Source organism: Bemisia tabaci, chromosome 1, assembly GCF_918797505.1.
Source record: "Bemisia tabaci chromosome 1, PGI_BMITA_v3".
In the NCBI taxonomy this organism is placed as follows: domain Eukaryota; kingdom Metazoa; phylum Arthropoda; class Insecta; order Hemiptera; family Aleyrodidae; genus Bemisia; species Bemisia tabaci.
The window spans coordinates 88,284,601-88,308,753 of record NC_092793.1 but is presented as its reverse complement, the minus strand read 5'-3'; the positions used below and the strand labels follow the sequence as shown (position 1 = coordinate 88,308,753).

The window sequence follows — 24,153 nt, the reverse complement described above, 5'->3', positions numbered from 1 at the left end:
AAAAATTATGGAAATTGGCCCAGTGGAAAGCTCAAACGAACTATGACAAAAAATAAAAATTTACATTGCTTAAATGGGAGAATTCGTAACTTTACCGCGTAATGTGAAAAACCTGGATCATATTTTCAAAATCTAAATAAAGCGAGCTTATCTAGAGATAATTGTCTGTCGAAAGCCGCAAAAATCAAGAAAATCGGCCCGGTAGAACGCTAGAACTAAGCGTTACCAGATATGCAAATTTAGGAGGTCTCGGAGCTTATATGTATGATAATTCCTCTAAGTTTTAAGTTATTGAATTGGAAAAGCCCTGAGATAGGATTTTGGGGGTATCATTGGCCCGCCGAAACCCCATGACCAAGATTATTCAAATGATCATCAAGTGCGAGAAAATTTTTTCTAAATTGTAAATAATTCAAAATTGACCTTAAGCTTCCATGTTATGAGATCTTATCAAAGCTCAACTTATTCTGGCCGGCCAGGTTGGCCTAGTGGTCAGCGCGTCTGACTTTAGGTCAATAGGTCCCGGGTTCGAACCCCGGTGGTGGCGTCTAATTATCACGGAATTGACGAGTAGATCTGCTAAAACAGATTCTCCTCGGCCCTATCCCCTGAAAATTGGAAGAGCCTGGAGCATGGAGATCCCACGATGTCTACGGACACTAAACATTGTCTAAAGTTGGCTGAAGGTGTTAGACACGGAAGCCATTAAACCAACAGGAAAAAAAAAAAAAAAACTTATTCTGTCACTCGAGAGGAACTGCAATGGGCGAAGACAGGAGGGAGGTGGGGAGCCATGTTCTCTCCAGAAATCTACTCGACCTCTCCCAAGAAATGTGAAGGATCTAGGCATGACAGTGAAATGACGTACCTTTCATACTTGGAATTTGACCAAATTTTCGGTACAACAACTTAAAATTGCTTCTGAGACGACTCAATTTTTCAGAATTTTCCGAGGGAACAAGTTTTCCGGGCGCAAGACTAGGAGAATTTCCGGAACTCTATTTGGAGCTGGAGGGGCCCCACAGACGTTGGCAGACACCCTCACTCGAGTGTTTTTTGTGCCCCTAGATCCCCCTTATTGAGGTACTCTTCTCACTCCATGAAAAGTTTTCCTAGTGCTGCCCATGTGGGGACTGTCTGCCCTATACGTATAAAAAATCATAGATCGAGCAGCTGTTTCTTAGGAAAAATTGTAGTTAATTGTCTCCTGCTTATTCTTAACTTTTCAGTGAAATATTTAGGTCATGAGAAGACACACACATTACGTACTAGTGGCATCCCTAATTTGAGTGTCATTCTAATCTTCTAACTGCCCTTGACTAAGAGATAGCGGGGGATGGGACGGGAAGGGGTATCTTCAAGTATCTTGAGATACTAAAATATGCTCTACAGAGTACAAAACTGGAACTCACGGCTGAGTTTGGGATGTCCCAATGCTTTCAGGCGAAGTTATGTTGCAAATTCCCAGGTCCCCCTAAATCCAGCCCCCTGGAGAGAAGTAGGGTATTGGAAGCGAGCTCGCCCTCGCCCACCCCTCCCCCCCCCCCGCAAGAGGGGGGGAGTCTGAGGGATCCCACTCTTATTGTTAGTGATTTCTCGTGAAATATGAAATTGCTGATAGGTATGGAAGTATAATGAGGAGAGTTTAAGGGGAGTCTAAGGAGTAAAAATAACTTAAAAATGCTTTTTTATTTATTCCTCTTTTCCCTTTAAACTTGGGGTAGGTATATGAGATGTTGAGCAATCTAATTTTACGCCAAAAATGAAACTGCGATCATATTTTATCAAATGACCATTCCTGTCAGGAATTTCCCAACAGTGAGAGAGCAGTACGAAAGGAGCGATCTCGGATAGATCAATGTTGCATGGTATCTGCCATGGTAGTGCCATTTGCACTGTAAAGTACGAATTATAAATTTTCAAAGTCGGTACCTTTCCGAAATAAACGCGATTGAATCGTTGGAATTTTGTGTAATTAAAGGAAATGAAGTATATGCTGATGTTTATTTTTAGAAAAAAGAAAAAATGTACGCGCAACTAACAAAAAAGTTTGCATAAAAATAAAATTAGTCAATTTACCGGAAAAAATGAAATTTTACTTATCAGAGGAATGAAGTTTCATGTGGGACAAGAGGAAGTTTTATTTGGTGAAATTATATTTTGCATCTCTGATCAGGACTGGATGAACTTTATCGTGGGGGGGGGGGGGGGGAGCTAAAGGAGATAAATGGACGGATGAAGCTTTTTTCACGTTTTATCAGGGGGGGGGGGGGATTCAGGGAAGAGTCGAAGGGAGAGGCAAACTCTTCGAGGGGGAATACAAAATTTAAGGGCCTACATCCAGAAGTGTGGGATCAAAATCCGGTGCAGATAAATGTAGAATCTATGGGGGGGGGGGGGGGGTGTCAAACTTTTGGATGAAATGCGGAGCAGGCTCAATTTCACCTAGAAATGAGGAGGAAGTAAAAATCAATAAGGGGGAAAATATCCCCCTGTTAAATCAGGTAAAATAAAAAATCATTTAAAATTTCCTTGAGGCAAAAAAACTCCCCTTCTTTTCAAAATCAGGGAGTTCCTCGCACGTAAAACTCGGAATGCACACCCCCAAGTCAGCGTGGCGCCGGCGCTACGACAAAAAGGAAAAATGAGAGAGAAGCGACAAGTGACTGCCGCGTCAGCCCAGTAGAAAATCTGAGTCTGAGAGCAGCGATGTGCTCCGAATTGACGCGGCGCAGGTGACAAAAAAACAAAAAAAAAAAAAAAAAAAACAAAAAAAAAACCGCTGCAATGGGAAAACAGCTGAGCGGCGCGACCTGACGTCGCGCTGCAGTATGCAAGCACAATTCAAAAGTAACAACGGCAACAAGGCAATGTGACGGTTAAACAAGGATAGGCTAGTCTCACTCGCACCCACGGGTTAGCATAGACCCCAACTCCGTTTAGCTTCGTTTGACTTTATTTTTCAAGATTTTCGCTTTATTTTTTTCAAAACGTATACATAATTTATGCTGCTACACGGATTGTATATTATTTCTTGAAAAAAATGTGACACATCTGAGAAAATAACTAAACAAGAGTCAGTAAATGAGCAGCGCGACGTGGTGGCGGAATCGTCAACTAAAGCCGGGAGCAGTTCGGGAGGAATCACCTTAATACAGGATTTTTCATAGACGCATTTGGTGGTTACGTCACGGAGCGATATTGTTGGTTCGATATCTCGAAAGTCGAAATGTGCCCCAACAAACAAACATAGCCTCCAAAACGGACAATCGATGAAAGAATGCTAAAACTAGCCTGAAACTAAAACATTAATCCGCGGGGACGTAAAATTATGAAAGCTGGTCATTTTCCAAAACGTTTGAGACCACATTCACAAGAATTGATAATATAATAAGCTCACGGGATAATACTTAGTCTTCGGCCGAACGATGTGTTCGTTTGTTGAGGCACATTTCGACTTTTGAGATATTGCAATTAAAGCAAGATGTGACGTCACACTAGAAGAGTCTATTGCTTGTAGGGCTTTCACTCTGTCCTGATCAATATCTCATCCTAACTTAGTGGAAAATAAAAATCCAACGAACTTTACTTTTGGTATATTTTACTTAAATTTGTCAAGTTTAAATTTTACATTGTTTTTGCGAGCAGTTTAAACTACTTCATTAGCTTTCCTATCATGCTCTGCTTTACTTTCGGTTGCGATTAGTACGTCTTTTTTTTATTTTTTTTATTTTGCACATAATAATACTGTACAAAAATTAACTTTTAGACATAGGAATGGGCTTTCAAAGCTTAATTAATCCTTAAGTGTATAACTTAACTTAACCATGTGAATGCTCGATTGTCCGAAGTAAGGAAATTCGGCCAATCACGCCACCGTGTATTGGACGAACTCCAACCAATCAAAACGAGCACAACAGCAAAACGTACCAATAAATACAGGGTGATCCAAAAGTCCCTTCCACCCCCTCTAACTTTTTACCTAATTGAGGTAAAGATTTGAAACTTGGGGGATGTTCCTAGGTCAAAAGGAGCTACTTTTTGGCTCCCCTAAAATTTTCAGGGGGGCCCCCCTTGGGGGGGAAACGGACCCCAACTTTTAATTTTCAAATAGGAAGACCCCCTTTGTGATAGCTCGTTCAAAAGAGCATAAAAAAAAAAAATTTCACGCAAACCCGAAGTCAATATCTCAAACCGTTTCAAAGTGGCGGCCGGTTAAAGTTTAAAATGACCGAAAATTAATACCGGTTATTTGTCAATGGATTTGCGCGAAAATCGGTATCAAAAGGTATTTTGACACGAGAAAAACGAATTTGAAGTTAGATTTTCAAAAAAACCGAAATATCCAAAATAGCCGCCGTTTAAAGTTCAAAATGACTAGAAATTGATTCTTTTTGAAATCTGAGCTCAAATGTGTTAATCTTATCCAAAATACTCTCTAATTCCGAGTTTTAGGCAAATCCATCAGCAAAAAACCGAGGTGGCAATTTACGGCCATTTTAAACTTTAACCGGCGGCCATTTTGGATATTTCGGTTTTTTTGAAAATATAACTTCAAATTCGTTTTTCTCGTGTCAAAATACCTCCTGATACCGATTTTCGCGCAAATCCATCGACAAATAACCGGTATGAATTTTCGACCATTTTTAACTTTAACCGGCCGCCACTTTGAAACGGTTTGAGATATTGACTTCGGGTTTGCGCGAAATTTTTTTTTTTTTTTATGCTCTTTTGAACGAGCTATCACAAAGGGGGTCTTCCTATTTGAAAATTAAAAGTTGGGGTCCGTTGTCCCCCAAGGGGGGCCCCCCTGAAAATTTTAGGGGGGCCAAAAAGTAGTTCCCTTTGACCTAGGAACATCCCCCAAGTTTCAAATCTTTACCTCAATTAGGTAAAAAGTTAGAGGGGATGGAAGGGACTTTTGGATCACCCTGTATACTACCTTAACAATAAACAAGGAGAGACGATAAAAAAAAGTATTACATGAAAAATATTTTTTTTTTTTTTTATTTTGAGTTGTTCGCGGTCAACCGGAATCGGTGAAGGACCCAAGATCCCGATCACGTCCTAGGAGTGTGGGGAGGCACGAGAATCGAATTTATGGAAAGGAAAATTTTGAGAACCCCTGCACTCCAAGCTCGTGAGACTTGCGACGTTTCAACCTGCGTGTGCAACGATCCAACTGCAAGAGCGCGAGCGCTTCAGGGTTGGGATGTCGATGCAAACGCTTCTCATATGCAGAGTGCATCTTGGTGATGGAGTCTTCCACTGAATCAATGTTGAGGTCTGCGCGCATATCTGCGTTCCTTTCGTACCATCTCGCTTTAATTATGCTTCTCAGAATTTTCATTTTCCTGACTTTGATCTTGTCCAAATTTGTCTTAGCTGCGCAACCTCTTTATTAGCAGCTATAACTCTAAACAGGCCTCAACATTGATTTATAGAGGAGTAACTTTATATCTAAAGGTAGCCGTGACTGAGGTAGCCGATGAGCCACTGCATATGACAAACTTTAAGTCGCACCTGACCAATTTTCTTTCTACTATGAGTGCCCCACTTGAGCCTGGAGTCCAGGTGAAGACCGAGATAACGAGTAAGAGAGTCGTGGGGAATTTCAACATCCCTTAGAAACAGGGGCATGTGTGTGTAACGCCGATTGGTATAAACAACTTCAATCGACTTTGTGGCGTTTAATTTTGTTTTATCACGTTTTGTCCATTTATGAATTTTATTCAATTGCTGTTTCACTGTATGACATATCTCCCTGTAACTCCTAGACGAAGCCATCACGAGAGTATCGTTGGCGTAAACTTCCAACTTTCCCCTCTTCTCAGACTGTGGCATGTCTGTAGTAAAGAGAGAGTAGAGAAGGGGAGAAAGACAGGAACCCTGCGGAACTCCTGCCTTTATGGGTCAAAAATCTGATGTAGTATGTTCATATCGTACTCTAAATTGTCTACCAGTGAGAAAGGAAGACAGGAGCTCAATATGGTTACTTGGGAGCATAGAGTAAAGCTTATTGACGAGACGCTCGTGCCAGACACAATCGAACGCCTGCGCTTCATCTAGAAAAACCGTACACAGTAAGTATTTCCCTTCTTCAAGGGCATATCCTCCATGAACTTTGTAATTCTATGAAGCTGATCGGTGGTAGAATCTTGAGCTCTAGATCCAAATTGAGCGTCAATGATAAGGTTATTTTGTTTAACAATTTCATTGAGTCGCTGGATGTACAGTTTTTCAAAAAATTTGCCAATCACAAGCAATAATGAAATTGATCGATAAGAGGCAGCTTCCGCAGGAGGTTTGTCAGGTTTGAGCAGAACAACGATTTCTGCCATTTTCCATTGCGTAGGTATGTATTTACAATGCAGTACAGTGTTGAAAATCGCGATCAATTTCATTATTACCCTGTGAAGCAAATTCTTGAGGATTAACCCTGAAATTTTATCAAAGCCAGGAGCTTCTTTGGCTTTAATGCGATTCGTATGTAGCCGATGAATACACTTACTCCTGAAATAACTCCAAATATGTCATGATTTTTCTTTTGAAAACACCCTGCAGCACAATTAATTCCAAAAGGCCATCTTTTAAATCTATTGAGACTAAAGAGAGTATGAAACGTACACAATTTGTATGAGTCCTCATCTAATTGAATTTGATAGAGATCCTCTTTTAAATAAAAAACTGTTGAGAATTCCTTTCCTGAAAGTTTGGCACACACTTCATCCATTGTTGGGATGTGACATTTGCCTCTACTGGTACAATGGATTTATTAGGCACTATCGAAATTGGTACAACGGCTCGCGAAATGATGAAATTTATTACATTCAGAACATTTTTGGCTGTGTGCTGGACATTCACCGTATGAATGCTCATAATTACACTTCCAAAATTTGTATACTTTACGAGTTTTAGAAGTGTCTTCAGCAGAACTTAGATTGGGTTGATAAAAAGATTTGTTAGGATACTTAAAACTATCTTTATGATGTGACGTATTACCCTGATGCGGCTGTTTGCTGGTTATGGCCTCCACCTGTGAAGCTGTGGCTTGTTGTTCTGCTTTGTTGATATGCAGCTTATTCGCTGCTTCCGCGCCGACCGTGAACTTTTTTCAGCTTTTTCCAACAATACATCCGAATGTCTTAAGAGATGCTCCTTCATGTTGCGGTGCACAACACCCATTAAAATTCTGTTTCTCAACATTTCATCCCTTAAAGTCCCGTACTCGCAAGTTGCAATAAGTTTCTTAAGATCCGATACGAAGTTATCGAACGATTCTGTCGGAAATTGATTCCTGGAGTTGAACTTGATTCTCCCTGCAGTTATATTTCTTCGGGGTTCAGCCCAAGCATCCGTCTTCTTTATGAGTTCATCATAGTCATCAGACGTTTCTAGAAGCGACGCAATTATCCTCTTTCGGCCATCTGGACCAATGAGATTCCGTAGTTTAGCGGCTTTCACACCAGCAGGTGTCTCATCCCATTCCATGGAAATAGGGCTGCCGATTCGTGGGTATTTTAAACTCCGGTGGGTATTCGGTGGGTATAATGGGTAATTTGTGGGTAATCCAGGGAACGGTGGGTAATTTGTGGGTACTTTCTTCGTTACCAAAATCCAAATAAATAACCATAAAAAAATTAAAATTTGGCAGTAAACGGAGGGTGAACAGCGGGTTAACGGTGGGTGAAGTTGGGTGCTGTTGGAGGGTAAAGTTGAAGCTGGTGGGTAAAAGTGGGTAAAGCTGGAGTCAGTGGGGAAAGTGTGAGTAAAATTGGAACCGGTGGGTAATCGGTTAGGGGAAAAAAATCCGGTGGGTAATCGGTTAGGGGGAAAAAATCCGGTGGGAAATCGTGGGCACAAAAGTGGGTAATCGGATCGGCAGCCCTGCATGGAAATTAGCAAGTCATTAAACTCACGTTTAAACTTTTTCCAGTCATCTGTAGTATTGCCTTCGACAGATAAAAAGCCCCGGTCTGTTATAGGCTTCCTAAACCTAACCCAAACTAACCTCGAATATGACTAGATCGGCGTTCACTGTTCACAAAAGGCATTCCCTGAATCCGTCCCGATTTCACTTCGCTTTCAAATAATAAGGCTTTCGGTAGGGTTTCACTGGCTTTCACTAATTAGGTTCTTTACTAACTGCGCCATGTTATAAAGTGTAAAAAGAGGAAAGTAACATCAACACGTGTGTACCGAGAGGAAACCACATTTACACATGAGTTTATGATGGGGCTTGTCCTTCATAAGGCAGCACTCCAAAAGAATGAACAAGAAAGCTGCGATTTTACCGAGTAAGAAGGAAAAATTTGTGCCCCGAGTGTTGTTTAGTGAAATTGACCCATCTTCAAAAGCGATGAACTCGCCAGACAACCCCTTGAGCTGAGTCTTGCCAAAACGAAACAAAAATTGCTACGACCTTATAATTTGGCCCAACAACTTGTCATGCTTTCTAGTTACACCGCATACCAAAGAGCCCAGAAATTTTCCACCATTGCCAAATTACAGCAAAATTACGGAATTTTTTGAATTCCCCCTCGTAGCTACCCCCTCTTACGATAGAGAGGCGCTTTCCCATATACTTTTTGTGGTCCGCTCGCGGACCACAAAGATATAGGGAAGATCCGCACAGAACGGATGTGTCCGCACGCTTGGGATTTCTGATGCAATGTGTGCAAGTGTAATGTCTTTTTCTTTCGATTGCAATAATCATGCCATGTTTGCAGTATTTCCGCTAATTTTACGTCTGTTCTTCAATATTGATAGTTTCATGGACCTGCAAGGCTTCCTCACCTATGAATTGAGGATGAATTTTGATTTTCCTTTCTTTAGACATTCCGTTCAGGTCAGGAACAATTAGATATAATTTCAAGGCTTCCTTGAAGGTTTGTCACTTTCCGCTGAGAATCCCATTTAAAGGTAGTCTTGCCAGGATGTTTAGGCTACTACCATGGTTGATCAGATATGAGAATTGGTTTAGTTCACACACTAGAGAATTAATTTTAATTCAAGCGAAGTTAACAGGCGTTAAAGGTGAGCACACATGATGTAGGATAACTAACAAGCTGTTATAAGATATGCAATATTCGCGAAACGTGAGCTTACGAGGGTCTTGCCGACTAATCGTGAGGTTAGGTCGTCGGCTATGGTTATGAAAGTCCACTTTACACGAGATCCCAATAAAGAGGGTCCCAAGTAGCAAAATATAATTTTTTTATAGAAAAAAATATTAAGAAAATTTCTAGAAAAAACAAAGAAAATGAGAGGTATCCAGAAAATAGAGAGAACAAACACTGCAAGTCAAAAGTCTGACCAAAGAAAATAGATCTATTTCATAGGTCTACTTTCTGTCAACTTGCCATTTGGAAAAAAGATAGAAAATTTATTGAAAGTAGAATTATTTTCTAGCCAATTTCTTAATGTTTTCTTTTAAGAAAATGCAAGGAAAATATATATTTTCTTTCTATTTTCTTGTGTTTATATTCTAGATCTACTTTATACATATTTTCTTTCAAGAAAATTGTTCTATCTAGAAAGTAGACATTTTCTTGATGAGCGCTACCTGTAAAGTAGATGACAATGCTACTTGGGGTTAAAGTAGGTAAACTTTAAAAGGCACGAAATTATTAGGTACTGAAGAGATACAACTGCACCATGTAATAGAGCACTTTTCGCAAAGATGGAAAGTATGGTTTATTCAAGATGAAAAAAAGCATCTGCTACGGTTTCATACAAAGTGAGGCTAGATCTCGACTGACCTGCATGGACCATGTTGCCGACTCGTCCACTACATCACATTGTGAATATTGTAATGGGGTCTCCTCATTTCTATTTGTAGTTCCCGCCATTAGGAGGGATAAGCGGATTCGTCAGCAGCTCTAGACTGGTGACCAATCGGGAGACAGTGATGCTCTCCTCTGATTGGTCATTGCTTCAGGCGGCCATTATTATGTTCTACGCTTTCTATGTGTGAGTAAATCGTGCTCGTGATTCGTCAAGAATTTTGTTACCTAAAACGAGAATGTGAGTAGGTAGTTACAGGGGGTGGTCCTTTGACCACCCTCATAAATTTCCCTTTTTGTTCGGAGCCGGTTGGTCGGTGGGGGAAAGTTTTCATTTGCAGATCCTCTGTTGCTGGTGTCCCTATTTAATATAAAACGAAAGGCTCATCTCAGTATCATTCATGAATAACCTGTTAAAATTATATAAGCACTTACCAGTGACAAGATCTGATGGATAGCTGGGTACCAATCTTTCTTCAGACGTGTTATCGCTTGAGAAATGCTTTCATTTGCGGACTTGTGAAAATCTGAGAGGTCCAATGCTGATTTGGACGCGTAAAATGTATTAACTTGAATCAATCTCAAGTCGCTGAGAAGAAAGCAGACAAACAAATTACGTTTTCACATTGAAATGCTAGTTGGTTTATCCTCAAGCTCCAAGGAAAATATCGAAAACCAGTTTCATCAATCTGTAGGTACCAGCCTAGCTTTATCAGTATTTGGAGGATCTACCATAACAGCCAAAAGAGAGTGATTTTGGGAATGTATTGGAAGTAAATTCCTGAAATCTGCAGGAGGCGCAGCATAACTATCCTTCAATGATGTTGACAAAAATTAATCTACTGACGGTGGGCTCTTCGTGAGGTGCTGGTGGATGCCGTTTTAGCACATCTCCGTTATACATGGTTATACTTAATCCACCAAAAACCCCAAAAAGGGTTAAAAGTCTCGCCTAGCCTATGAGATCTTGTCTCAAAGAATGTATCTAAAAATCTATACTACACAGCTACGAGCAAAATCTTGGAAGCACTATTTCTGACGAACTACCGGACCGAGAAGGAAGGAGATCTGTAATAGCTGTAGATGTGCAAAAAATTATGAAACCCCGAACTTTTAATGTTGTAGAGCTTTTAAAGCTAATATGGGACTTATGTCGAATGTTAATAGAATGAGAGATATGTCGTTTCCGCTAGAAACGTCTAGGTGTGGGTGGGATTCTACCTGAGTGACTCGAATAAACAATAGAACAATGCTAGGTATAACTCTCGTGCAGGGCTAATGGGGATATCGCAACCTGAGCCGCCGCGCGCCGGGCCTAAGGTTTTTACTCCATTTTTCCCGTAATCCGATTTTATTTTTTTTAAGTAAGCATTTAAAAATAACTGTTGAAGTAGGTAACACAATAAATACCGGCTTTGGCCGATACTTACATTCTTCTGTCGCGAAACAGGGCACTATGGTCCGTTTCACCCGAAAAGTATTTTTCGCTTGAAACGGTATGTATACCAATTTTTCGAGTGTTCAAATTTGCATTGATGATGAGAAATTTGTCAAATAGCTTCTCTAAAAGATGAATAATCAAAGAGTCATCAAATAATTATCCAACAGAGATGGGGATAACTTGGGTACCTCTCACATTATACGAATAATAATACCTATGTAGAAGCGGAACTGCGACCGTGCAAGGCCCTATCACGGCGGCTCAGCGGTCCCACAGGATGAAATGTGTTCATTATGACTTCTTCTCCTAAAAAAGAGCTTTCATTTGATAAATACACTTTTTTCATTGAGCACTTTTCATCGTCCAAAAAGCTTGTTACAAAGCGTGCTATAACAATCTTGGGGTAAATTGATAAGGAGGTGTTGGAGCATGGGTACTTTGTTACCTACTGTCTTCGGGAGGGTATGCCAGTCTTTTACAAACGCGTGTAGCAGATTTTCTTTGTCATAAAACTTGATTTTCGGGGAGTTACAGGGACATGATGGATTTGAAACGCTAAATAGGAATAGACAACCAACGGACTCGACGTGACCTACATGATGGTTAAATTCCTAATAAAAGAACGCAGAGGTAGGTATCCCGAGCTCGGCAAGGACGGCCCTATTAAGGCAAATCTGTACGCTGCATTTTTCTGAGTACTAACCGAACAATTTGATTAAGTATGACAAATATATCTAATTGCTTTTCCTCTTTCAGGAATAATTAACATTATCTGAAAAAAGAGTCAATGGAGGAAAAATAAATTTGACATACTCGTACTACATTACCTGAACTGCTTGTGCCACAATTGGTGCAGATATACCATGACAGAATTAGAGATGAAAAGATTTTTACTGATGACTTGCTTGGCTTGATCGAATTCGATTCTCGCCGATTTGTTAAAACTTTCCACCTGCTTTCCATCATTTTTGGTGATTGAGTCTTTCATCAAAAATTTAAAATCATCCAAGACAAAGTCTACAATCCCTTTCTTGATGGCAACTTGGAAATCTTCCTGGGTAAAAAATAACAAAGGAATAGAGAGATAAGCGCAGCGGAAAATAATGTAAAAAATGAAACAGGCAATGGAGATGTTGCATGTGTGAAGAATTTGCGATTTGACTACCCATTGATTCTTATGTAAAAGTTCGCGAGAAACACGATAGCGCCACTGGTTTTCCTTGAAATCAACTGCCAAGCTCAAAAAAAGCTCTCAAAGTTAAGGGCGTAATGCAGGGGACCGGATACCTATCCCACGCTATCCTAAGAGTCCACCCCTACATCAAGACAAACTGCCCATGCAAATACAGGATGAGCGAAAAGTCCCCGACCCCCCCTCTAACTTTTGAACGAATTGAGCTAGGGAAATGAAACTTTGGGAATGTTCCTATCTCAAAGGGGACCATCTTTTAAGGGGGTCAAAATGTTGGTCCCCCCCTCAGGGGGGGACAGGGGCCCCCCAACTTTTTTTTTCAAATAGCAAACCCTATCTTGTGATACCTCATTCAAAAGAACATAAAAAACTAAGAATTTTGGCGCAAACCGCAGATCAATATCTTAATTTTTGACCGAGTTATGATAAGTCAAAGGTCAAATTTGACCTATTTTCAAAAAATTTTAACTCCGGTTCAAATTATCGTAATGAAAAAAATAAAACGGGAAAATTTACCAAATCGTGTTCGCTTTTACGTAAAAATTTCAAAAATCACTTCGATTTAATTTTAAGGGGGGGCTCGGACCCCCAAATACGTCAATTCAAAGGTCATTCAATTTTCCCGTGAAATAAGCCAATTTCCTCTGGATTTGCCTCCACAATATCTCAGTAAGGTCAAAATCAGTTCAACATTACGTTGGCAAGTCCCCAAATTTCGGGAAAAGTTAAAAAAACGAAATTTAAACGGTCAAATTTAATCACCTTAAATTTCGTTTTTTTAACTTTTCCCGAAATTTGGGGACTTGCCAACGTAATGTTGAACTGATTTTGACCTTACTGAGATATTGTGGAGGCAAATCCAGAGGAAATTGGCTTATTTCACGGGAAAATTGAATGACCTTTGAATTGACGTATTTGGGGGTCCGAGCCCCCCCTTAAAATTAAATCGAAGTGATTTTTGAAATTTTTACGTAAAAGCGAACACGATTTGGTAAATTTTCCCGTTTTATTTTTTTCATTACGATAATTTGAACCGGAGTTAAAATTTTTTGAAAATAGGTCAAATTTGACCTTTGACTTATCATAACTCGGTCAAAAATTAAGATATTGATCTGCGGTTTGCGCCAAAATTCTTAGTTTTTTATGTTCTTTTGAATGAGGTATCACAAGATAGGGTTTGCTATTTGAAAAAAAAAGTTGGGGGGCCCCTGTCCCCCCCTGAGGGGGGGACCAACATTTTGACCCCCTTAAAAGATGGTCCCCTTTGAGATAGGAACATTCCCAAAGTTTCATTTCCCTAGCTCAATTCGTTCAAAAGTTAGAGGGGGGGTCGGGGACTTTTCGCTCACCCTGTATAGGGAGCAAGAATGGGCTGACACTTTATTTGGGGACTCTAAAACTGAAAACACGGCAACCCTGCTGATGTATTTGCTCCCTTTCTTTGCATGGAGAGCTTGTCTTGATGTAGACGTGGGTGGACTCTCAGGATAGCGTTGGATATCCCTTCCATTACACCCTCAACTTTGAGAGCGTTTTTTGAGCTTGGGGTTTGATTTCAGAGCGAATCAGTGGAACCATCGTGTTTCTCGCAAATTTTTACGTAAGAATCAATAGTCAAATCGCAAATTCCACACACATGCAACATCTGCATTCAATCCTTCAGAGATCGTATTTTTGGATCCCTATTAGCAAAATAGGATCGAATGCAATGAAAGCCTATTGTAAAGATGCGCATCTTCATCTTCATCGTCATGTAAAAAAAGGTAGAAAATATCAAACGAAAAAGGGTTTCCTGCCTAAAAATTGTAAAGTTTAAAAGAGAAGGATCGTGTAAATTTCATTCCTGTAAGTGTGATTATTTAGTATTTTCTGAAACAAAGTAGAAAGTTTGATGATTTTGAAAACACTAAGGTTTTGCGTTGGTTCCCTGCTGCTACCTCTGATCAAATCAGAGTGGTAATCAGGGCTGTCCTGAGAAATATATAGAGATTAGGCTAATCTTTACATTGGCGTCTTCCCCCCGCGGGTGAGTTTTAGGACGGATTTCTTACATGGCCGACGGGGCCCCGATAAACGTTTGAAATAGAAGCTTTTGGACCGCCCGTTTGCGTCCAGTCTGAGAAGAAAAAAGTTCATTTTCTTCCCGGGTAAGTCGATGAACATTGAATCTCTCAGTCCGAATACGACCCAACTCAGGTTTTTTACGATGCTTATTTTTTTGCGTAGAAATGCTCCTTTTCTGGCGGTTACGCAGTTTTCATCGTTTCCTGGGAAAAGGTCATTTTTCTGATACGGGTCGTTTTTGAACTTAGAGATTCAATTATGATTTTCTCGAATATTTAGTCATAGAAGACTGGAGTCGTGTTGGAATTATTAAATGAGTTGTTCCTCATGCCCCGAACTTACAATGCCTCTACAAATCGAAAAGTATCTACGAGGTATTTCAAATGTGCGCTCCCCTAATTCACGTTTCTATTTAAGGGGCCTGGAGGAAAAGGCACGTAAGTGCAGGTCCTGCTATTTCGAGAAATACAAGTTTCAAGTTTTGAAATAATATTGATCATTATTGTAGAAAGAAAGTTCAAACAGACTTTTTGATGCTTACTTGGAATCAATAATACCTCAATTTTAAAAAAAAAAAAAAAAAAAAAAAAAAAAAAAAAAAAAAACTGCACATATGCGTCTTGTTTGATAGTTAGTTATACGGAGTGCTCCGAACGTCCAGCCCCCCCCCACCCCTTTACCTTTTGAACCGTTCGAGATAAACAATTGAAACTTTGGGAATGTTTCTATCTCAAAGGAGACCATCTTCTGAGGGGGTCTGCATTTTAGCATCTGCCTCGGGGGGGGGGGGGGGGGGGGGCATTTTTTTCATATAATAACCCATACGTTGTGGTGCCTAATTGGAGAGAACATTCAAAACTAAGAATTTTGGCTGAAACCGCTCATCAATATCATAATTATTGACAGAGATATTGTGGGTGAAAGGTCAAGTGACGACGATAAGTTGTACCGGAGTCAAGATTTCTTGAAAAAAAGTCAAATTTGACCTTTGACGTATCATGTCTCGATCAATAATTAAGATATTGATCAGCGGTTTCAGCCAAAATTCTAAGTTTTGAATGTTCTTTTCAATTAGGTGTTACTATTTGAAAAAAAGTTGAGGGCTCCACCCCCCTTGTAACAGGGCGGATCTCCCCTTTCTCTGCTGAGGGCAGGTCCGGGTCTTCTGAGGCACTTTCGGAAACCTTATCAACAGTGAAATTGCAGCCACACAAATACCTTTCCTGCTATTTTGCTTTTTAGAGATTAAGATATATCCAAGACATTATTCCTCAAAATTTTTGAGGAATTTCTGCAGACTGAAAATGAAATCGAGGAAGTTGGAAGGAATCTCCTAGTCCTCCACAGAAATTCAAGTGAGTTAACAATTTTGTTTTTTGGTTTCGTTATGATGCTTTCTGTTCTCAAATTTAAATTAATATTTCTGTATACTATTTTCAGAAAAGTTCTTACAGTTTGTTTATTCTATTTACTCATGTTTACTCTAATATATTTTATTTGTTAATTTTAAAATAATTTATTTATTTTGATATAGTTAAAAATAATTTACTATTTAATATATTTTGATACATTTTTTTACTTTTTTTATCAGTTAATAATTTACAAAAAAAAAAATAAATTAAATAAATTAAAATCGTGTTGAAACTCAAAAGGTGTGACTTTACAGCCATAAGATAGTCTATGGCCTAATCAATCTCATATACTATTACTAAATTATAAATGAGAAAAATAAAATAGGTTAAATTAAATTGATGAAATGAAATAAAATAAATAAAGATGAAGAAACAAATAAAATAAAGTAAGTAGGTGAAATGTAATGTATTAAAATGAATAAATGAAATAAAAAGAAAAAATAAATATAAATATATTAACCGAGATAAATTAAATATAATATATTCATTTTATTTTATTTATTTACTTTATTTTGTTTATTTACTTTATTTTATTAATTTACTTTATTTTATTTTTTACTTCATTTTATGTTTTTACTTTATTTTATTTTTTCAGGTAGGTGCTTCGTTTTATTTTTTTCATTCAAGAGGGATGAAAGTAATTTTTCCTCTAATTTTGTTATAATCAGCATTTCCTTACTCTCTCTAAAATGAGAAAAAATGATGAAGGCCTTTAATAAAAAAGAGTCAGAGTTTTTAAAAATTTTCTCAATGAATTTGTGCGTAGGAAAGTTTGAAGAAATGTATGGAATTAGAGCTTATTTCGCATCATACGTTGAGACAAACGTCAATCTCTGATTAGATCTGAATTAGCACCACTCAATAAGTTAATACGAGTACACGCGGTCAGATAGCACCACTGATGAGTGGTGACATTAACAATACTCTGACGTTTGTTTCAACTTACGATGCGCGAGCTCTAGTCGCATGACTTACAATTTGCACCTAACAATTGTTACTCAACATTGCCGACAGAAAGTGTGAGATGTAATTTGTGCGGCCCCTCCTTGTCTGTCCAACGGGTCCCATTAGGTCTATTTGGCCGCCCGAACTCTCAGTATAAAGGGACTATACCCTTCCGCAGAAAGGAAGCCGCGAGCATTTAGCCGCGGTTATGTTGCGTCGACGTTTCCGCAGGATGTTCCATACATTGGTTGCCCCTTGCCCCTGGCGCGTCAAAGTTGGCATAACGTTGGTTATAAAAGGTTTAGAAAAACTTTGCCGCAGTAAGCTTAGGTACGTTGGCCTTGTTTGGAGAAGCAGTTCGGAAGGGACTCCGCAGTAACTTTACCGTAACCTTTTGACGGAAATGCTTACCGGTGGATCGTTGCGGAAACCTTGCTCCAGAAAGGCAGCCGCGAGCATTTAGCCGGTAACGTTGCGTCGACGTCTCCGCAGGATGTTCCATACATTAGTTGCCCTTTGCCCTTGGCGCGTCAAGGTTGCCGTAACGTTAGGTGACAAAGAGTTAACGGAAACACTGTCATGGAACGCTTACGTCAACGTTACGTTGGAAATGCTTGTAATAAGGTGTTCATGGTAAGGCTTCCATAACCCTATGACGGAAAGGATTGCTAATTTAATTTCACGGAAAGGTTACGGTGACGTTTCCTTAAAAGCTCTTCAGCAATTACTGTGAGATATGAAAATGAGAAACTGCACAAACAGCTTGGTCTGAAGAATAAAAAACTATTTTATTCTTCCATCATCATAGCTAACACAAAAAGAAAAAAAGGGCTGCGCTGCACAGCGTATCAAATACGATCTACCAATATCTTAAAAAAAACTAGTCATCATGTAACCTCAAAAAAGATGGTCACACAGGTGTACCAACTGCGTGAGAAACATACTGTGCTAACATGGTAGAAATGCATGAATACACTAGATTAACACCTCTCCTCGATCTACAACGTCATGGACGTCATCTGACGTCATGGGTGAGATTAAGCCAACATCCCTGGGAGGAGCGAAATACATCATCACATTTATCGATAATCATACCAATTTTGTAACTGCTATACCCATCAAGAAGAAAAGCGATGCTATGATAAAATTCATTAAATTCCAAAGAAAGGTGGAGAACTGGAGAATCTTCATGGCAAGAAAATAAAAGAGCTACAGAGTGACAATGGAGCAGAATACCTGAGCAACGCTTTCATCCAGCATCTGAATGCTGAAGGAATTCTTCATCGTTTGTCAGTACCTAGGAACCCACAACAAAATGGAAAAGCCGAAAACAAAGATGCGTAGCAAGTTCCAGCACACATGCAGAGTGTTGGAATGCGCAAGAATCCTAAAACCGGCGAGCGCACACTAGCGAGCGGAGGAGCATGGACCAGCGGAGGAACAATGCCTTCGTCTTACAATTAGCGAGACATTTGCATACGTCCACTTGTGCATGGTGCCCATCAAATTTAAAAGTATTATCACAATCGCAAACTCCGGTAACCCTCTAGGTATATAGCGGTATTCACAGTCACTTTCCTGCAACAGTGCAGACTCGTCGGGTCATACAGCAACCCTTTTTTTCCGTGTAGGTAGACCGTCCCAAAATAAAATACCGACAAAGGTAACATTTTTTAATATTAACCGAAATGCCACTCACAGCGTGCACTCAAAGGTCTCACAGAGTGGATGTCAGAATTCGTCAGGAACAGGAGGTAGAGGAGAAGTAATGAAGCTGGGCGAAGTGCAACTCACAGCTGCACTTCAAGTCCAAAAGATTGAGAGAGAGAGAAAACAGTTGACCCTCCGGAGAGAGGAGGTGATGATCAGTGTGTTGAGCGATGACTGTTGACTTCCATACCTATTCAGCTACCAAGTTCAGCGTGTGATTCCGGCATCATTCAAAATCAGCTGACAAACTGCCGCCGGGCGTCGCGGCGCGCGGTTGAGCCGGATCCGCTACGGTGTCCCCAAACCGCGGGACACTTACAGCTATTTTTGGCCTACAAAGGAAGGGGGAAAAAACTTAAAATGAAGAATGAAATTCGTTACATCCCGAAAAGAGGGACAAAATTGTATATCCCCTCAGAAGACGGTCTCCTTTGAGACAGAAACATTCTCAAAGTTTCGTTCGTTTATCTCAAACGGTTCAAAAGTTAGAGGGGGGAGCGGGACTTAGGTATGGAACACCCTATATAATGTATCGCCGCACATGGCAACAGGCCAGGAAGCAGGTGCCCATTGGGTTATGGAAGTCTTTCGTTGGTAGAGTAGTAGAGTGCCTACTCTTCGGATTCCGTCGGTTACCCCATTTTTGTCTGTTTTGCTACCTGTATAGAACGCCGCGCGCCGTTGCGGACCAAACCTAAAACGCGCGCGCAACACAGGAAAATACACGCGCGACGCAATAAATGTCCGCTGCATAGGAAAATCTGAGTGTTTCACGGAAAATGTTGTGCGCTGCGAGAAATTTCGATACTTTAACGATTACGCGTAGCGCACAGGAAAGTAAGGGAATAACCTCAAATGCTGCGTCGCGCGCTACGCGAGGCACACAATTTTTACTTCTTCCTTTTCTTCGTCAGGAAACCGTTGGAGGGGAATAGCTGCATTGTTGCTAAGACTATGCCTAAAAATCATACTATTGTGTTTCACTTACCCAATTTTTTCGAGATCACGCTTCTCGACCCTTCTTGAATCTGAATTCACAACCAGAGATGGAAAGTGAAATTTCATAAGGCTCGAATATATTTCACAAAAGTTGAAATTTATTAATTTTTTTAGAAGTATTGATTGAACCTTTGAAGGTCTGAAAGCGTTTCAGATGTTCTTTTTGTTGATGCTGCGGTGTTTTGCTACTCTACGAAAGGTGCCAGACACTAAGAGGGGGCAAAAAGGGGAGTTTAGAGAGAAAAACCCCAACCTAACCTCTAAACTAAACGAAAACATTTGCAACGCGCGAATGTTTTAGGCTTGAGGTAAAAAGTTTCAAAATTTAGGATCACTGTTTCTAGGCGTTTCTTAGCCTCCTGAATGTATCCCCAGAAGTTTCAATATATTTCATGAAATTTAACGCGTGAAATTTCATTCGAATAAATTTCATGAAATTTTCCATCTCTGTTCACAACCATCACAAGATTCACATCATCAAATTGTCTCCTATCAGCAGATCGCAACTTTCGTCAAGCCCGAATTTTAAAGTCTTGGCAACAACACCATTATTCCCCTCCAACGGTTTTCTGACGAAGAAAGGAAGAAGTAAAAATGTTGTGCGTCGCGTAGAATTTCGATATAGGTATCGAAGTTCGGTGCGCGACGCAGCATTTGAGGTTATTCCCGTAATTCCCTGTGCACTACGCGTAATCGTTAAAGTATCAAAATTTCTCGCAGCGCATGATATTTTCCGTGAATCACTCAGATTTCCCTGAGCGGCGGATATTTACTGTGTCGCGCGCGTATTTTTCTGTTTTGCGCGCGCGTTTTAGGTTTGGTCCGCAACGGCGTTCCATACTAACTCTTGCTCATTTAGTAAAAATGGAATATGAGGACATCACTCTGATGTCATAATGACATCCACACTTTGTTCCATAAAGCAGTGTGATGTCACAGTGATGTCTGTTGAACATTCTGCCATCACAGTGTCATCATAGTGATTGAGGAATGGTAAGAATGATGTCAGAGAGAAGTCAGATTGATATCAGAGTGAAATTATTGAGATTTGTTCCATAAAGCATTGTGATGTGTCAATGACGAGGTACTCCACTTTTACTAGAGTACCTTAAGACTGAATTTAAAAGCTGTAAGTTTTAGTTTGTGAAAGTGCCTCTTACCTTGACTTCAAGAAAAATTGCATTGACCTCTTTGACGTGCTTTTTCTTTAAAGATATCGGAACTAGGTCTAAAATATGCGAGATCCAATGCTGCTCAATAGGTGCAACATGAACAGTGTCAATGCCATGTTGAATATAATAATTATAGCGAACGAGTTGAATTTCATCAGACGAAGGGATGATTGTTTCATCATTATATTCGGTATCTCTGCTCACTATTACTTTGATGATCTGCTTCCGAAATTTCTCCCTTTCCTCCTTCAACTCAATGTATGAAATGACCTTCAAAAAACGGGGGAAAAACTGATGAAAGAAACGTAGATATTCATAAAATGTCACATCAAAGTGCGCGGCTCAACAGCCGAATGTGTCAATTGCACTGGTTTCAGAATCGCGTTTTGATGCTTGATTCTTATCGATCAGCTGAAAATATTAAGATGCATATCCAAACAACAACTTTCTGCGTTCTATGGACCGTATTACTCCTTGTCTCCACGGAACGTTTCACGAGATTTAACCTAGATAACAGAAATATACAGCACTTTCAATCAAATAATCTCGAGCCGCTGCAGGACCTGCCACGGTCGACGACGAGGAAAACAGAATTTCGATAATGGCACCAATTACTGACGTTGCAGATTGCAACCTATTCTTGGCGCTAATAGCGTGGTCGCCGCCGACGACGAAAGCTGGAGAAAATCGCACCTTAAATGATGGTGCTCAAATATAAGGTAGAGATGTACAAACGTTCACTGAGAATGTTATCAATGCTTAGTGGGGGTGAAAATAGCGGTTTAAGCTCCATCGATGTATCCATCTTCGACCTATTGACCTCGATCTGTAATATATCGATTTCTATCTTCCATGGTGCTAAAGTGCGGTGGTGTCCAGTAACGGAACTATCGATCTTTGACCTAAGTATCGATCGTCCACCTAACCTAAGTCGAGCAATTTACAACGTTGTCGAGTAACCTAACCTGAGTGCGGTGGTGTCGAGAGACCGAACGATCCATATTCGATCAATCGAAGTACAACTATTTACAGCGTTGTCAGTTGGTGCAAAAAATTAAATAATTAAATTATTGGTCCGTGTTGGCAAAACCGAATGTAGCCTAAACTATCTTAATTTTGGCAGCACCGAGTTCGAACTCTGCCTTCCACACACTCCACCGTTGCCTGATGTAGTAAAAAAATTAAAATTTAAATATTGGTGCGACTTGTCGAACCTAAGTTCGGTGGTGACTGGTGACGTAACATTAGTTCGGTGGTGTCGAGTCCGGAAAAGATCCGGAAGCAGACCGTGTACTCCAGAGTAAGTCCCTAGACAAAAGCGGCCTACAGGGTCTGCCGGGTTCCGGAATTTCGGACTTTGAGATGCCCCTTGATGTCTCGCAGAGGGATTGTATTGGAACCTTGGACCTCGAGTACCTGAGTGTGGATTTCAAATTTTTATCTTCAAATTGATACCACTACAATCATTCTTCTGAGGTCCTGACTTAGGTCATGGGAAACGGTACAAACATTTCTCCCTGATGCATTGCGATACAGATTCAGTCGGATCTCCATCCCGAGAATTTGTTGTAGACCCGATATAAGCCTGGACTGTCCGTCTGCGTATTCATTTTAGCTTGGACGAGTCGTGTGTGCACAACCTCCGTACTGGTTAATTTGAGGAGGGTGACGTTTTTAGTTTTGAACGAGTGTAGCCGTAAACCCTACTTTTCGTCGTCATCATCGTCGAACTTTAAAGTTGAGAATTATGGTATGTTTTGCGCTTTCTTTCATGAGTTTTTCCAGAACGGTGTCCTTTGAGGATTCAAAATAGGTACTCATCGAACTCTAGAAGTTCTCAGTTCTAGTTAGTGAAGAAATACTTCTTACCCAAGTAGCATTTTTCAATCTAAAAGTTTACCGCAGGCTATCCAATTGGGGATATCGGGTTCGACGCACCCGCAGAGCTGAGTCAGGTGTAGGCTGCCCTAGGGTGCGTCAAAAAAAATGAAAGTCTGAAATGTTCCGCTCCCCAGGCGGCAATCGATGACGTTTGGTAAAAAAACATGTTTGCCAAAATTTGGGCCAATTTCAACCATTTTAAATGGTGCCAAAGGTCAATTTTGTGATGACATTATGATATTTTGGTTTAGACCTCGATTTCGCACAAAAAACTCGATTTTACGCTGAAATCGTGCGTTTACGAGAAAAATGCCAAAGAACTCGACTTGTAGAGGATGAAATTTTACACTAGGAAGACGTCTTGTAACCGATAAAAATCAAATTGAACTAGAAAAACTCAACTCGGTATTTATTTTTTTGGTCCTCAGAATTTCCGAGGTCTTAGAAAGTAGAGGTGTAAAAGACTCATTTTTCACGAAAATAAGTCGAAAGAGGGTGTAAATGAACTGTAGGTAAGTGTTGAGGATGCAAATGTCATCAGAACTTCCTCAGTTTCAAAAAAAGTTCCAACTATTTTGCACAATCCTCCAAAAAGTGCACGGCTCGAGAAGCAGGATCGTGCTATAATAGTAAGGGGAAAGAGCGGTTTGACCGGGAAAAATTGCGTAACAAACTTTCCCAATGTAATCGTCATCAGTAGGTCCCCCTGAACAACTTCCTAAAAGTTAAAAATGGCCCGACCCCGGAATACCCCTCAAAAAAGTTAAAATTGAAAATGGCGGCCGTAATAAGAGGGTCCGGGAAATCGGTATTTTAAAATGCTCATTCTGTCTCATCATGTGAGGTATCATTTCCTATGTAATTTTGGTCGCAGATTTCATAAATGAATTCCGCAAGGCCCCTTCTAAGCTTACGTTTCTCTCGGTAGTCGTATGTTTCCTTTATTTTTCTTTATTAAATACATTTATAACATCAAATTTAAGTTTCTTGGCCATAAATACATGAAAATAAAGACAATTCACTTTCCTTGTTCCTTCGGTGAATATTTAAAAAAAAATGCAACCTCCTGCCTTTCACATTTGGCCGCCACCTTTGATTTAGAGCGCCCCCTTTGGCCGGAGGGCCTTGTGGAATTCATTTATGAAATCTGCGACCAAAATTACATAGGAAATGATACCTCACATGATGAGACAGAATGAGCATTTTAAAATACCGATTTCCCGGACCCTCTTATTACGGCCGCCATTTTCAATTTTAACTTTTTTGAGGGGTATTCCGGGGTCGGGCCATTTTTAACTTTTAGGAAGTTGTTCAGGGGGACCTACTGATGACGATTACATTGGGAAAGTTTGTTACGCAATTTTTCCCGGTCAAACCGCTCTTTCCCCTTACTATTATAGCACGATCCTGCTTCTCGAGCCGTGCACTTTTTGGAGGATTGTGCAAAATAGTTGGAACTTTTTTTGAAACTGAGGAAGTTCTGATGACATTTGCATCCTCAACACTTACCTACAGTTCATTTACACCCTCTTTCGACTTATTTTCGTGAAAA

General features: G+C 40.1%; 1 protein-coding gene across 1 annotated transcript in view; it reads right to left on the bottom strand.

The window, feature by feature from the left end:
- Positions 1 to 24,153, bottom strand: part of Dhc36C (Dynein heavy chain at 36C) — a 542,513-nt gene that overhangs the window by 447,387 nt on the left and 70,973 nt on the right. Inside the window, exons 4-6 of the mRNA XM_072306421.1 lie at positions 20,709 to 20,990; positions 12,054 to 12,280; positions 10,221 to 10,374 (exon numbers count right to left, since the gene is read on the bottom strand). Coding sequence (XP_072162522.1) covers positions 10,221 to 10,374; positions 12,054 to 12,280; positions 20,709 to 20,990 — 663 coding nt within the window. The remainder of the gene's footprint in view (positions 1 to 10,220; positions 10,375 to 12,053; positions 12,281 to 20,708; positions 20,991 to 24,153) is intronic.